The sequence below is a fragment of the Podarcis muralis genome, chromosome 7 (assembly GCF_964188315.1).
Source record: "Podarcis muralis chromosome 7, rPodMur119.hap1.1, whole genome shotgun sequence".
Lineage (NCBI taxonomy): Eukaryota > Metazoa > Chordata > Lepidosauria > Squamata > Lacertidae > Podarcis > Podarcis muralis.
The window spans coordinates 41,924,179-41,938,211 of NC_135661.1; the positions used below are offsets into that span (position 1 = coordinate 41,924,179).

The following is a 14,033-nucleotide window of genomic DNA, read 5'->3' on the forward strand; positions in this document are numbered from 1 at the left end:
TGGATTTGCTTGCAGGATTTATGCACCACTTTCAAAGTCGGCACTATTTCATGTCTCTGCCTCAACCTGTAATTGAAAATAAATCTCACCAAATACTCCCAGGTTCTACTTTCCTAGACGTGTGGGCAAATGTGAATGGAGCGAGCCTATCCTCGGGGAGAACATAGCTCTATGATCTTGCCTCTCCCTGCCACTCATGCTGCACAGCGTGCTTTTCCTTTGGGAGAAATCCTTTGCACAGCGGGAGGGGGATGCACATAGACACTCAAGATGAAAGCCCATCTTTCAACCAAACTGTAGCCACTCTGCGCTCTTATATTCACTTCCACAGAGTTACAGCAGGAAAAGCTCCTGGCGGACTATGTCCGTATTTCAAGGTACTGGGAGAACACAAAAGCAACAGCTGGATTTATGAAACTGTGGACATGATGCTAATGCGCAAGGAGTGCTGCTTTTCGCCCCACCATTTCGTAGCACTTTGCAATTTAGGAAGTACCGTACTCTTCGTGAGCTTCAGAATGCTGCCTGCCTGTAACTGCTTGAGTGATTTTGTGACTACTTACATTGAATTCACCTGGGTCACTTCTTCTTGTGGAGAACAGTGGTCTTCATGATGTGGAATGCATTTATTGCATTTTATGGGGCTCACGTATAAAGGTCTATCTGAACCAAAGTGACCTTTCACATCCCTCACAGGAACACACAGTTTGTTATCATTCCATGGATAAGTCAGAGTGTTAGTGAACATTTCATGACACCACAGAAGCTCAGCCAATGACAGGCAGAGTGTTGTTCACACACAGCTAGGCAACCATAAGTTTTTAGCCCATCATATGTGGGGTTGTTTACTGGCATGTCAAGACGCAGAAGATGCTTCTTTATATAAGTAAGAGCCTGAACAGTTGCAAGGTGAGCCAAGGCCAGCTACATTATTTCCTTTCATAAATAAGCATACACAGATACACATCATTAACAGCCCTCCATTATATCCATGGGGCATTTGTTCCCACCTCTAGCTCTCTTTCTGACCCTGACAGACTTTAGCTACCCTATCTGCCTAGAACTTTGGAGCTCCATCTTAATGTGGCTCAATCCATCACCAAGTGCAGCGTGTTAGAATCTGCATGTGCTTTCTCTGCTAGCGATTATTCTTCATTTGCTGACCTGCTGGTTTCTAGGATTGTCATTAGCAATAAGCAAAATGCTCAATTATGGCTCAGAAGTTATTAGAGGCAGAGCAGCGCACCGTCGCCAGGTTTACTTTGCTCCAGTTGTGCTCCCACCCCAACTGAGGGCCAGCTTCCACATGCCCTTGAAGAATGCCTCATCAGCAGCCTTGCCACATTGGGCCCCATGCCCAGGATGGGAAGGGGGGACATAAGTGGCCATATTCAGACCTAAGGTGGGAACTGGGTCTGGGGGCTCAGGTTGCCTTTTAATTGTGCTCGGGGGTGGGTAAGAGTATAGTTCCTTCCCTTGTTCACTGCTGCCTTTCTCTATCTTTTCTCTTTATGTGACTGGGACTGGAAAAATCCTTAGTGCCTGGTTGCACGAGCAGTTAAGACTCTAATGCTGGCAAGTAGGATTTTAAGGTATTTTCCCCAAGCCATGAGAGAGCTGTGTCAGTAAATGCCCCTGTTGCATTTATAATCTGCTTCATTTGCATTCTTTGGAACACTATGGCAGTAATTAACTCTGTTTAACTCATTCAAATGCTTCCTCTAGAACTCATTTTGCTGCTGCTACAAAATGCTTTGGAGTAGGTACCTCTCTGGGATTCATAATGATAGAAGAGGAAGAGCAAGCTGCTCCTCAGTCTTTTGTGTATGGCTGGGTATGTTCTGTGCACCCACAGCACAACAGCAGAATTCAACCTTCTGAGTATCTCAGTATTTGCTCAATTTCTTTAAAAAAAAGTTTGTAGACTTCATTGCTATGGGGATCAAGTTTCAAGACACAAGTACAGTATCTACTAAAACCCCAGAATACAAGTGGGGAGCTCAGGACGGCTTTCAGTTTGAAGAGCTGGTCTTTTCTCAGTGAAGCATTCGTGTACCGAAGGACTGTGATGCATGCTTTACATGGAAAAGGCCTCAGGGTAAATCCCTGGCATCTCCAGGTAGGGCTGAGGAAAGCTCCTGCCTGAAATCCAGGAGATTGGCTGCCAGCCTGTGTAAACAATACTGAGCTTAATGGACCAATGGCCTGGCTCAGTTGAAAGACAGCTTCCCTATATTCCTTCCTATGCCTCCATACAAAATACATAGTTTTCTGAATAGCTAACAAGGCAGTCTCACCTGCAAACCTGCATCTCACTGCGGACCAAGAGGTGTCAGCTCTGGAAATATGTTGCCTACCATATTTTTTCCCCCAAAGGATCCAAAAGGGGACAGGAGGAAAATTGGGGGGAGGGGGAGGTGGGGTGCAACCAGAGGGAAACAATCAAAATGCCATCACTCTGTGTCAAATGAGATTAACAGTGGTAGGATGGAGGGTGGCTTCTGAGGCTTCTCCAACTTGCCTCTAATTCAGAAGAGCTGTCATTTTCTCCCACCACCACCCCGCTGCCAGCATTTCTTGCTTGGAAGTTAAAATTTGCCCAGCGAAAGGGTTAAGTTTAATTTATACTGATTTCCATTTAATATCATTCTCTCCCCGTAGGAGCCAGCAGCTGTGAGCTGATTGTAGTTTCTCATTATGCAGTCTGTATCGCTAATGGTCTGTGACAAAGGCATGGCATCTTCCAGGCCATACCCCCGAGAGCCAATTAAACACACATACTCCCTTCCTGTTTGCAATGCATTACAATGAAATTAAACTGAATTTCAAAATCATTTTCTCCTAAAGACATCTCTTTACAATAATTAATGCATGCCATTCGTTTGCATCTGAAATATTCATCAGGAGGGTCAACTTTTTAAAAATCCTTTCGTTCTTTTTTTTTTTTTTTAACGGATTGCCCCACAATGCTGCATTGCCCACTAACATCAAGCCGCAAAATCTCGCTGCTCACAGGAGGACTGCGGCATGAGCAAAACTTGCCAAACTGCAGCTCTCATTTAAGTCACAAAAACAACCACCCAACCACAAAATGAATAGAACACACACAGTAAAGCCACAGAGAAGGACCAGAAAGTCAGGTTGAAGCACTTAAGTTGGTTATTAATGTTATTATTATATAGCATTTTACTGTCCAAAGTGCTTCACATATGTTATCCTGCTGTAATTCATACAACAGGCCTGCATGGTAGGCCAGCATATTCTTCTGATACTGCAGATGAGATGCTGACAGCCACTTGATCTAGAACACTCAGCAAACTATCACAGTGATGAGATTTGAACTGGGGACATTGTTGGTTTGCAGCTCATTTTATTTGGTGCCATGCTGCATGATAGTTGTCTTCCTCTCACATTCCTCCTCAGCCCAAATTACATTAAACAAGCAGCGATACAGAAAGGAAGTGCCCCCTGTGTGCAAACAAAGACCTGGGCAGGGGTGGGAATAGACTGAGTGATAGGAATGAAATTAACCAGACACCCAAGCTTTCTGCAGCCTACAAGATTAATGACAACCAGGGCTGAACGAAGAGAGAAGAAATGCCCCATGTGTACACACTTACACTGTCGCTAGTAACAGGAATAGGAAAGAGTCAAAAACAAGACGGCTTTGGGTCAAGAGACTTAAGAGGCCAAAATGTAACTCTTAACGGGTCCCCCTACATTCCAAGGCTCAGCTGAGGGATGGAGCTAGCAGAAGGAACCATTCCATTTTTAGGGCACAACTGTATGGCGTCCCCATCAGGGATGGGGATATTTAGTTCCTGAGACTCAACTCAGCCAGGGGTTCATATGATCAGCAGAGAATCCTTGACTGACCCCTATGAGCAAAACACCACTTAACCATATTGCTGCTGCAGACAGAACACAAGGAGGTCCCAGCAGGGCTTGGGTTCAAATCCCTGCTCAACGTGGAACAAGAAAGGTAAGTGGACATCGAATGGGAACTATGCTACTCTTGACTTGTTACAAGGGCAAATTGAGTTAGGCAAGTCCAGAGTTATTTGCATACAAGAGATATAAATGATATATTAATTTATGCTTAGCTAACACAGTGCCCTGCAGATGTTGCTGAATTACAACTCCCATCATCCCTGACCATTAGTGATGCTGGCTGGGGCTGCTGGAGATGGAGGACACCACAATGTTTATTCCTGTATTAATATATCAATATTACTAACACTAGTCCAGTAACTTTGCCCGAGCAGCAGCCAGGCGCAAGTGCTGCATCAGCTCCTGGTTCCCAGCCAAACAAACCAGGGCTGAAGATCTTTCCCATTGTCTTGTGCCATGAACCAATATAGAGGAGTTTTGCCACGGGGCACACCGCACTAAGACTCTCTCACTTGGGGGTCCTATAAAAAATGTAGTTAGTAGTCTTATGTCAGGTCAGTTACTCTGTCCATCTCATCTCTCTGGCTGGCAGTGGCTCTCCAAGGTCTATTACAGAAGGGACTGTCCTACCACTGACTACCTGACCTTTTTACCTGGAGGTGCTGCCAGGGATTGAATCTTCTGCATGCAAAGTGAGGCGCTCCAGCACCTCCCCAATCAAGGTACCTGTTTTAAACCAGCCGTCAGGAGTGAAGGCATCCCTGGTCTCCTTAGGTCTGTTCCAGTATTCCAGAAATACCGTAGGCCCCTTCACAAAGAGCTCCCCTTCTTTGTCGTCCAAACCTGGGGTCACCTGGGGAAACAGAGATGCCATGTACTCCACTGCTAGCACAAGTTAACCCATCAACCCAAAACAGCTGCACTCTAGCAATGAAGCAAGGGGGTCCTGACCCTCCCAAGGCACCTGCATGACGGAGCAACTGCAGCCTTCTCAGACCTATCCTGCTTCACAATACCGGTCCTAGAGCAAAGATGGCAGGTCAGCATCCAGATGTGGATAGCCAAGTCCCAGACTGACTCTTCATGACAGGGCTGATGTCTGCAGAAGATGACCAGGCTTCAGATCCTGCCTCCCCCAACTCTCCTGGAGTTTCAGGAAATATAACGACCCAAGTGTTGCTGACCTACATAATGTGTCATCTTGCACTGCAGTGAGCAGAACAAGCTGACCCTTTATTTAAATGCAGCATGTCCTACACCCTGGGACTATGGTGTGGGGATAGTGGTAGCAGCAGCACAATTCCCCAGCCAGGTGGGCAAAAGGGAGTTTCAGCGGAGTTTGTGCACCCCTGCTTGTCTGAATCAAAAAGCTGGATGGGTTCCAAATTCCTTATCACCTGAACTTGGATTCTAGCAGAGGTTCAATGCTCCCCCCCCCCATCTTATCTACAGCACGGCTCCTTGGCAGCAGGCACCTCCCTGTTGTGCCGTTTTGCGATACTACAGCTGGCTTGCAAACAGTAAAACAGAAAACCCGTGACGTTATCTTAATAGGATTTTGCTTCTTGAACTCGCAGGGTTCGTAGCTGTGCTCCCCAGTGCCTGGGAACATGTGGACCAGTTTGGCACTATCAGCTTGCAATGCCTGAACACTACAGGCGGTGGCAGGGGGTGGGGTGGGGGAGAGGCAGAAAGACCGGTGTGTGTGTGTTAAAATGGAGGTTCAAGATGCTTGTGCATCTATGGCACATCCACAAACTTGACATCCCTTCAAAACAACAACAACAACCCCTTGAAGTTCCCAATGGAGGGCTTCTTCTGCAGCCAGTAAGCTTGCTTTCCTTTCTTCTTCAAAATCTCCAAGGTACCCTTTTGTTGATACACCGGATCTAACTTACAAGCAGCTGTTGAAAGCATCAGATGGCTAATTGCATAGATATCCTATTCTCCAAGTGCCATATTTTAATGCACGTTTCAGCTGCTTTAATGCGTTCAAGCAACTTTAACATGCAGACACGGTGTGCCCTGGAAGACTGGCGTTTGATAGCTTTCCGCCGCAAAACGGATTCAGCAAGCTGAGCTAGGCCAGCCGGCGCGCCAGATAAGATTACATTTGCCACGCATGAAAATAAAAAGGTTGTAATAAACTCTCTGAAGGAATAAATCCGGGTGATTATAAAATGCATATTTTCAATGCTTCAATTTTACCTCTCTATTAGCAGGCAGCCAAGGTGGCTAGTAGGGAGGTGGGAGCTTTTCTCTGATACTTTCCCCAGGCAAGGCTCAGTTGTTTACGGGTGAGTTCCAGGATAGCCCTAAAGCCTGCTGCCCTGAAAAAACTGCAGCAGAGGAACTGGAGATGGACATCAGTGCTGCTGGAGGCAAAGGACTTGGCTAGACAACCTTTGCTCTGGCCCAGCAATGTTATGGTCTTCACTTGTTTTACAGGATGTCTATGTCTAAATGTAACACTTGCATAAGCCCAATATTCTTGTAAGTTACAGCGGAACAGACTCCATTGGAAAGTGGTAGACTCTCCTTCATTGGATGTTTATAGGCAGAGGTTGGAAGGGCATCTGTTGGGGCTGCTTTAGTGGAGATCCTGCATTGCAGGTGGGTTGGACCATATGACTCTTCAGGTCCCTTCCAACTCTACGATTCTATTATTCATGCTACTCAAGGAACAGGTGAACTTATGCCAAGTCATTTCATTGGTCTATCTAGCTTACTGAGTGCTAGTCCACATTGACTGGCAGAGGCTCTCCAGGAATTCAATCCGGGTTCTCAAGCAGATGCTCTACCACTGAGCTATGGCCCTTTGCCTGAGGCCTTGGCTAACACACCCATTCACCGGCCACTAGATGCTCTGCATTTGCGTGCTGACACTGCTGTATCCATCAGCTGCAATAATTAAATGGAAATTCCGTGCACCGAGGAAGTACACCTTGGGATTCCAGATATCAGAAGCAAGTAGTCAAGCTCCTTAGAGGAAAAGGTGAGATATAAATGTAATCAAATCAAATAACTATTAGCTGTGATACCTATATGGCACTCTGATGTACATCCAACAGTGTGGGCTGACAGCAGGAGAGGGCTATTGCTCTTGTGTCCTGCTTGTGAGCCTCCTGGAGGCACCTGTTTGTCCACTGTGTGAAAGAGGATGCTCGACTACCTGAGACCTTCAGCCTCATCCAGAAGGGCTCTTCTAACATTATGTCAGGCAGTTCTCATTAAAGACTGAAGCATACCTCCTCTGGGCAACAAAAGATGGAGACAAACCAAAGGGAAGCCCCTTGTGTCCTGCTTCACGCTGACCGTTACTAGAGAGAATGCTAGAGGAGACTGTCAGATCCACCACCAAGGAAATTTGTATGTTCAGCAGACCATGGCCTCTGGGAACTCCTCTGGTTGGGAGATGCTGCCAGTTGCCAGGTAAAAAGCCCTGTGCTGAGGTGCATATCATGAAATTTAGATAGCCAAGATCACTTACTGTCCTTGGATGTAACATGTTGGGCACATCTCCTGTGCAAGTCCCTTTGAAATCCACAAGAGTCCCTTGGAAATTCATGGCACCATGGGAACTTATGCCATTTGCTTACACAGGAGATGCTCCCTATCGGATTGTGCCCTTGCTCTAGAGGAGAGTCAAGCTTAGGCACCATGCATGGGCACCAGCATTCCCTGCAAAGAGCAAGCAAAGGCAGCAAAAAGTGTTTTTTTTAAATGCTAATCTTCCTAGTGGGACGTGGTTGTAAATGCACCAGCTGTGCTCTCCAAGATCACCGGCGGCGGCACGCAGAAAAAGCAATAAAATTTAAATTTTAAAGAAGCACTTCCAGAATGGCATATTCCCACTCCCACCATCATCACCGCCTGGCACTGGTTAAAAATGCAAAGGGTTTGCACTGCTGGTTTATATTTGCAATTAAATGATTACCTGAATCAAAGTACTTAAGGAATACTAGGAAGTTTCTTCTTGGCGGGGTGGGAGGTGGGGAGTTAAGCAGGAGAAAATCATTTCTGCTTGTGCCGTCTGCATAAATGAGTCATTTTATTAATCCATTTGCTTAACAAAAATCAGAAATCTGAATAAACAATTTCTAATCAGAGCGAAAAAAACAGTAGGGAGCTCTTAGTCGGCGCCCCCCTCCTGATTTGACACGGCCACGTGACACTGGCCATACAGCATCTGCCATGCTGTGGAACGGGCACAGGGAGTTGGGAGCATAACATTTGGTATATGCTATTGATGCCAAGGATGGGGGGTGGAATTGACCAGAGGAGAGAGGTTAAATCCACATTAGCCAAGGGCTCACCAATGGCAAACCACAAAGCACCACCACCACTGCAAATGTCCACATTCTCAAAACTGTGTGTGATCTATTTATGGAATTCGCAGGCACAAAGTGTTATGGCTTCCACAAGGTCAGATGGTTTAGACAAATTCATGGGCAGCAAGTCTTATTAATGGGAGGAAGATACGCTGCAATATTTGGGTTGCAGGTCCTCACCTCTCATGACTAACAGCAGTGCTCTCCTTCTAGGTGCCAGCCAGCCACGGCCTCTTCTAGGATGTCTTTCTTTGTAAATAAACACTCAACATTCCTTGGCTGCTCAGTCCTTCTTGGACTGTTTTTTTTTTTGGGGGGGGGGGGAGCCTAAAAATGGTTTGTTTTTTTTAAAATAATTTTTGTACTTCTGCAAACTTCAAGAGTTCTCCCAAGCAAGTTGGCACCTGCTTCTAGTTGGCCCCATTTTGGATTCTAGTTGGCCCCATTTTGTTGGCACTCACCACCTGAGTCTGCTGTGAGGGGGAGGGATGGCTGTGTGGAACTCCCAAGTTCCCCTTAATACCAGTTGCCACAGTGCCTTCATGCCCTGCTGGGAGACTCCCCAGAGCAATCGAGTTGGTCCCTGTGGGAAGCAAGACACTGGACTATATGGGCATTCAGTCCTGACCCAGCATGACTCTTCTTATATTCTTGTGCGTGCCTTGAACAAGAGTTGTCGTCCAGAGGATGCTGTCCACAGAAGTCATTCAGTTCAACCTTTTGTACAAAAGGAGAACCATTTGCTTGCGTCAGGACCTGTTCATGCCCACCTCATCTGTCGGCATCAGGCTCATGCAGAAGAACGAAGCAACCACCAATCAATGCGTAATCTGGATCGCGATACTGCTGTTATTCCACAACAGGATGGGTGTGACTGGGCAGGTGAAGAAATTGCCAAGAAATTGCTGCCTGGCTGTTGCTGGTGTGACACCTTCTTGTGCCCAGCCACCTGCATTCCAACATGACTTCTTGCTGGATAGCTTCCCTGTTAATTCAGGACACTTTGCCTTTAACCTGCCTTTGCCGCGCCACACAGCCTCCTAGACTCAACAGAATGATGGGGAGACCAGTCATACTACACAAGCTGGCAGAAACGGGACCCTCGCTTGCCAGCTCCCCACAGGGAAAAGTAGTAGCAGAGGAAGGCAGAGGCAGTGAGCCTCTTTTTGCCTTCTGCAATAAACACACCTCACCTGTGCCCTGGGGCACAAGCGCCACTTGGCCAGCGGCATCCTGCCTGCTGCCGTGGCTCTGCAAGGGGTAAGCCCCTGCAAAGGGGCTTATTTTTCACAAGGCCACCAATCCAGGCATCAGATAAAGCAATAAACTTTTAATCATCTATTCTGGCAGATTTGCTAGTAGTAAAACGCTCAGCAGCACATTACCCATCTCCTAGGCAACCTGGTCCCTCATACCCATTTGTAATTAAAAATTCCCCCATAAGCCCCCTTTCCGCACAAGCGGCATTATCTCTGCTACGAGCTGCGTGTCCTGCAGCAGAGGCTACAGGAGGCAATTGCAAGGCAGCACCATTTCCCTCCTGCTGGAGAGAAGGCAGATTTCAGCTCCTTGGGGAGACAACACCGAGGATGAGAAGAAGAGGGAAGAAAAAAGTCACCCAGAGCCCAGACTGTAATCTGCAACAGCCACATTTCACATCTGGCTTTGCAACGGTAACTTTTCATAAAGGAGGGTTAGAATAATGCAATCAATTCGCTTTTCATTTTGGGAGGTTTCACATTTTTAAAAAATGAAGGGAGAAAACGAAATGAGAAGAGGAGGAGAAAGGAGAGCAAGCATACGGGAGAGAGATCCTAAATACTTGGCTCAATCTGTAAATCATCAATAATGATTTTATTTCCATGGGTAAAGAATCTGTAATGCAATAGCCAAGTGATCTAGTTTTTGTATGTATGTATGTATGTATGTATGTATGTATGTATGTTTTTGTGTGTGTGTGTGTGTGTGTGTGTGTGTGTGTGTGTACACACACACACACACACACACACACACACACCTAAAAGCAGAGAGTCCAAAACCCAATTTTTTGCTCATAGAACTGAACCAATTTGCATTCCTCAAGACATTCAGTGCTCACAAGTGGGGAATTGGAGGCAGTTGGAATGACCCAGAAATTCCCATGCATGGTTTAAATCATTGTCTATTCTGTTTTAAAGAGGTGATTAATTTTAATTCACAGGCATGCCTCGGAGATGAGAGAGATCAGAAGAGGAACTGTCATACTGGGAATTCAAAAGCCTGCCTATTCTTATGCCAGTCTATCCTTTATTTATTTATACTCTACTTTTCTGCTTAAAACACACACACAATCACCAAGTGGCTTATAAAAGGTAAAAACAGGCAACCCAACACAGCAAATGGTCCTAGGAAGAAGAGAAGAGAAGAGAATACAAACAGCCGTCTTCAAATATCTGAAGGGCAGACGATGAAGCAGGCCTGTGCCCTGTTGCTCCAGAGAACAAGAGCAGCTGAGTGGAAAATTGTAGAGGAAGCAGAGCTAAACATTACGGTTTTGGGTTTTTTTTAAAAAGCCCTAATGATAAGAGCTGTTTGACCGTGGAACTGCCTGCCTCAGGAGGTGTTAAGTTCTCCTTTACAGGAAAAACTTAAAGCAGAGGATGGACAAGCTACCTGTCAGGAGTTATATAGTTATATAGTTGCACCCTGTGTAACAGATCCTGCACTGAGCAGGGGGTTGGATTAGGCGACCGCAAATGCACTTTCTACTTCTTATGATTCAAAATCCCTGCCATAAATGAACATACAAAAACAAATCCCAAATACAGCAACACCCCCAAAAAACAGCAGAGCAGGTTAGCAGAATGAAATCATACACTAAAAACACACTGGAAAAACTAATGGCCTATGCCAATCAAAAAGACAATACCCTTCTGCATCATTTGTGGTGCCTCCTTCTTAGCATCCACAAAACCACCAGTCCCACAGAAAATGGGCTCTCCCAGAGGGCACAACGCCAAGTTTTGGCTCTGGACCAGCCTGCTGCTACTCTCTCCTCCATCCACCCCTGCAGGGAAATGCCATCTGCTGAGTAATGCAGAATGCAGCAGCCTTTCATTGGGGGGGGGGGGGAGTCCACTTTGCTAATCTTTCTAACCAGCTCACCACTGGAAAGGAAACATTCCCTGCACTCACAATTTGCTAAATATTTAATCCAGCTCCAGCGCAGCTCTTCAAGATGCATCTTGGTGCATCCATTTGCACTGGCCTTGAAAAAAAATAATGGAGTCCAATATGAGGTGTGGCAGACCTGGGCTCCTTGGAAGGGCATAGTTTCCCAGAGGGACCATAGCTGGAGCACCTGCCTTGCATGCAAAAGGCCCCAGATTTTATTTATTTAATATTACAATTACAGTGGTACCTCAGGTTAAGTACTTAATTCGTTCCGGAGGTCCGTTCGTAACTTGAAACTGTTCTTAACCTGAAGCACCACTTTAGCTAATGGGGCCTCCTGCTGCTGCTGCGCCGCTGGAGCACGATTTCTGTTCTCATCCTGAAGCAAAGTTCTTAACCTGAAGCACTATTTCTGGGTTAGCGGAGTCTGTAACCTGAAGTATATGTAACCTGAAGCGTATGTAACCCGAGGTACCACTGTATATCCCAACTTTTCCACCAGAAGCTCAAGAGGGCATGCACTGTTTCCCCCCTTCCCCGTTCTATCCTAAAAACAGTCCAATACTCTAACCACTACACCCCACTGGTTCAATCCTAGCATCTCCAACTACGTGGGAAGTAAGGTCAGACTATTTGTGCATCTCAGTTGGGGCGGGGAATAACGTGTGGCCCTGCGCCCCACATGGACTCCAACTTCCACAGCTAGTGGTGAGGGATGATGAGAGTTATGCTCCTGCAACATCTGGATGGCCACAGGTTCCCGAGCCCTGATCAAAGCCAGTGCAGTCTGTTCTGACTGATAGCAGCTCTCTGGGGGCTCAGGTAGAGAGAGGCCTTTGGTGTCACCTGCTCCATGGCCCTTTCTTCTTCTTCTTTTTAAAAATGGGAGATGGCGTGAATTAAAGTCAGGAAGAGTGTGCTCCGCCACTCATCTAGTCACATGTTGCTTCCTCTCTTCCTGAAGCCCCTGTAGCAACAAAACTGCTCACTCTCAAAAATCTCCCAGTTAGGAGACGTGGCATTTCTATGCAGCTGCAGAGCCCGTTTTATCTGCTGACAGCGCCCCACTGCCAAGGCTCAGAGTTCGGCTCTTGGATCTAAGCAAGCGCTTCTTTTCTTTCCCCCTTTTTAAGGGGAGGGGGAGAGTGGTGGCGGAGTTGGGGGGGGCGGCTTTAAAAATAAACAAACAAACAGACAGACAATACCCGCTATGCTCCAAGAGTTTGCAAGCTCCTGCCAGCTGGGAAGCTACAGCCTATGAAATATGCATCCCAGTGAACAAAGCAAGATGAAATATCCAGAGCTGAGCAACAAAGAAGAAAGGGGGGATTAACCCTTTCCTGCCCCTCAATGCTGATAAAATTAGAGAGCCCCTCCATATGTCCTTTTTATTGTGATTTTGCGTTCACGATGATTTGCACTCACGATCGTACTGGGGCCAGGGCAGTTATATGTCATGCCGTTTGCAAAAGTTCCATAGCAGTCATGCCACTTCATTTCCAATTGGGGGATGACTAGTGATTACCTGCTGAAATCCTGCACTTTTTCATACCACAAATGTTCTGGCTTATGTTTTATTACGTGTTTATATGTGTTGGAAGCCGCCCAGAGTGGCTGGGGCAACCCAGCCAGATGGGAAGGGATAAATATTATTATTATTATTATTATTATTATTATTATTATTATTACTACTACTACTACGTTCCGAGGCACCGCACGTGCCAGTGAAATCACTTATATTTGAAACACCACTGAAGAGGCCTGCAAACACACCGTTCTGCCCCAGCTCTATTCCATCCCTTTATGTGACTTTTCAGATCACTTCTGGGTTCGGTGTAGTCACACACATACTGAACGTGTATAAATGGGGGGCGGGGTTTGACTGTACTGCCTCTGTGATAGGAGGCGGAGCACAGCCCTATCATGGGCTTATCTTCCATGAAAGTGTGTCAAATCCTCTTTTAAAGCCATCCAAGTTGGCGGCAATCACTGCCTCCTGCAGGAGTGAGTTCCAGAGTTCGACTATATCTTGCATGAAGTACTTTCTTTTGTCTGTCCTGAATCTTCCAACATTTTGCTTCGCTGGGTGTCTATGGATTTTACTGAGAGAGGGTGAAAAAGTTTTCTCTGTCCACTTTCTCCATGCCATGCGTAATTTCCTCCTACTCACCTTTTCTCTAAACTAAGAAGTCCCAAATGTTCCTCATAGGGGAGCTGCTCCATCCCCTTGAGCATTTTGGTTGCCCTTTTCTACTTTTAATTGCAGTACACAGAGCCAACATTTTCATATCTCCCATGACTCCAAGAGCTCTTTCCCTGGCTAGTCACCACCAGTTCAGGCATCATTAATATATAGAATAAAACCATTTTAAATGACCATGCTTTATATAAATATATGTGTGTGAGGAAAAAACAGGTTCCAGGCTAATAGTTATCACCCACTGCTTCTGTATTATAATCAAGAGAGTCTTGGGCACCTTAAAAGCTGACAAATTTATTACCGCATAAGGTTTTGTGGACTCAAGACCACTTTTTCAGAGACATGAAATGACATCTTAGTTGGCAGGTATACAAAGGAGAAAACGGTAGGGCCGGAGCTGAATGGCAATGAGATGCAAAAATTACAGCCAGTGATAATTAAAGCTTAAATATCTGTTA

At 46.0% G+C, this 14,033-nt stretch overlaps 1 protein-coding gene across 9 annotated transcripts in view; it reads right to left on the minus strand.

The window, feature by feature from the left end:
• ACSF3 (acyl-CoA synthetase family member 3) overlaps nt 1–14,033 on the minus strand; it is a 67,520-nt gene that overhangs the window by 20,625 nt on the left and 32,862 nt on the right. For 6 of the 9 annotated variants that reach the window (XM_077931589.1, XM_077931588.1, XM_028740001.2 and 3 more), the window contains one exon: nt 4,618–4,744. The exons of the other annotated variants lie outside the window; for them this stretch is intronic. In XM_077931589.1, the coding sequence (XP_077787715.1) occupies nt 4,618–4,744 (127 nt within the window). The remainder of the gene's footprint in view (nt 1–4,617; nt 4,745–14,033) is intronic. 9 annotated transcript variants of the gene reach the window in all.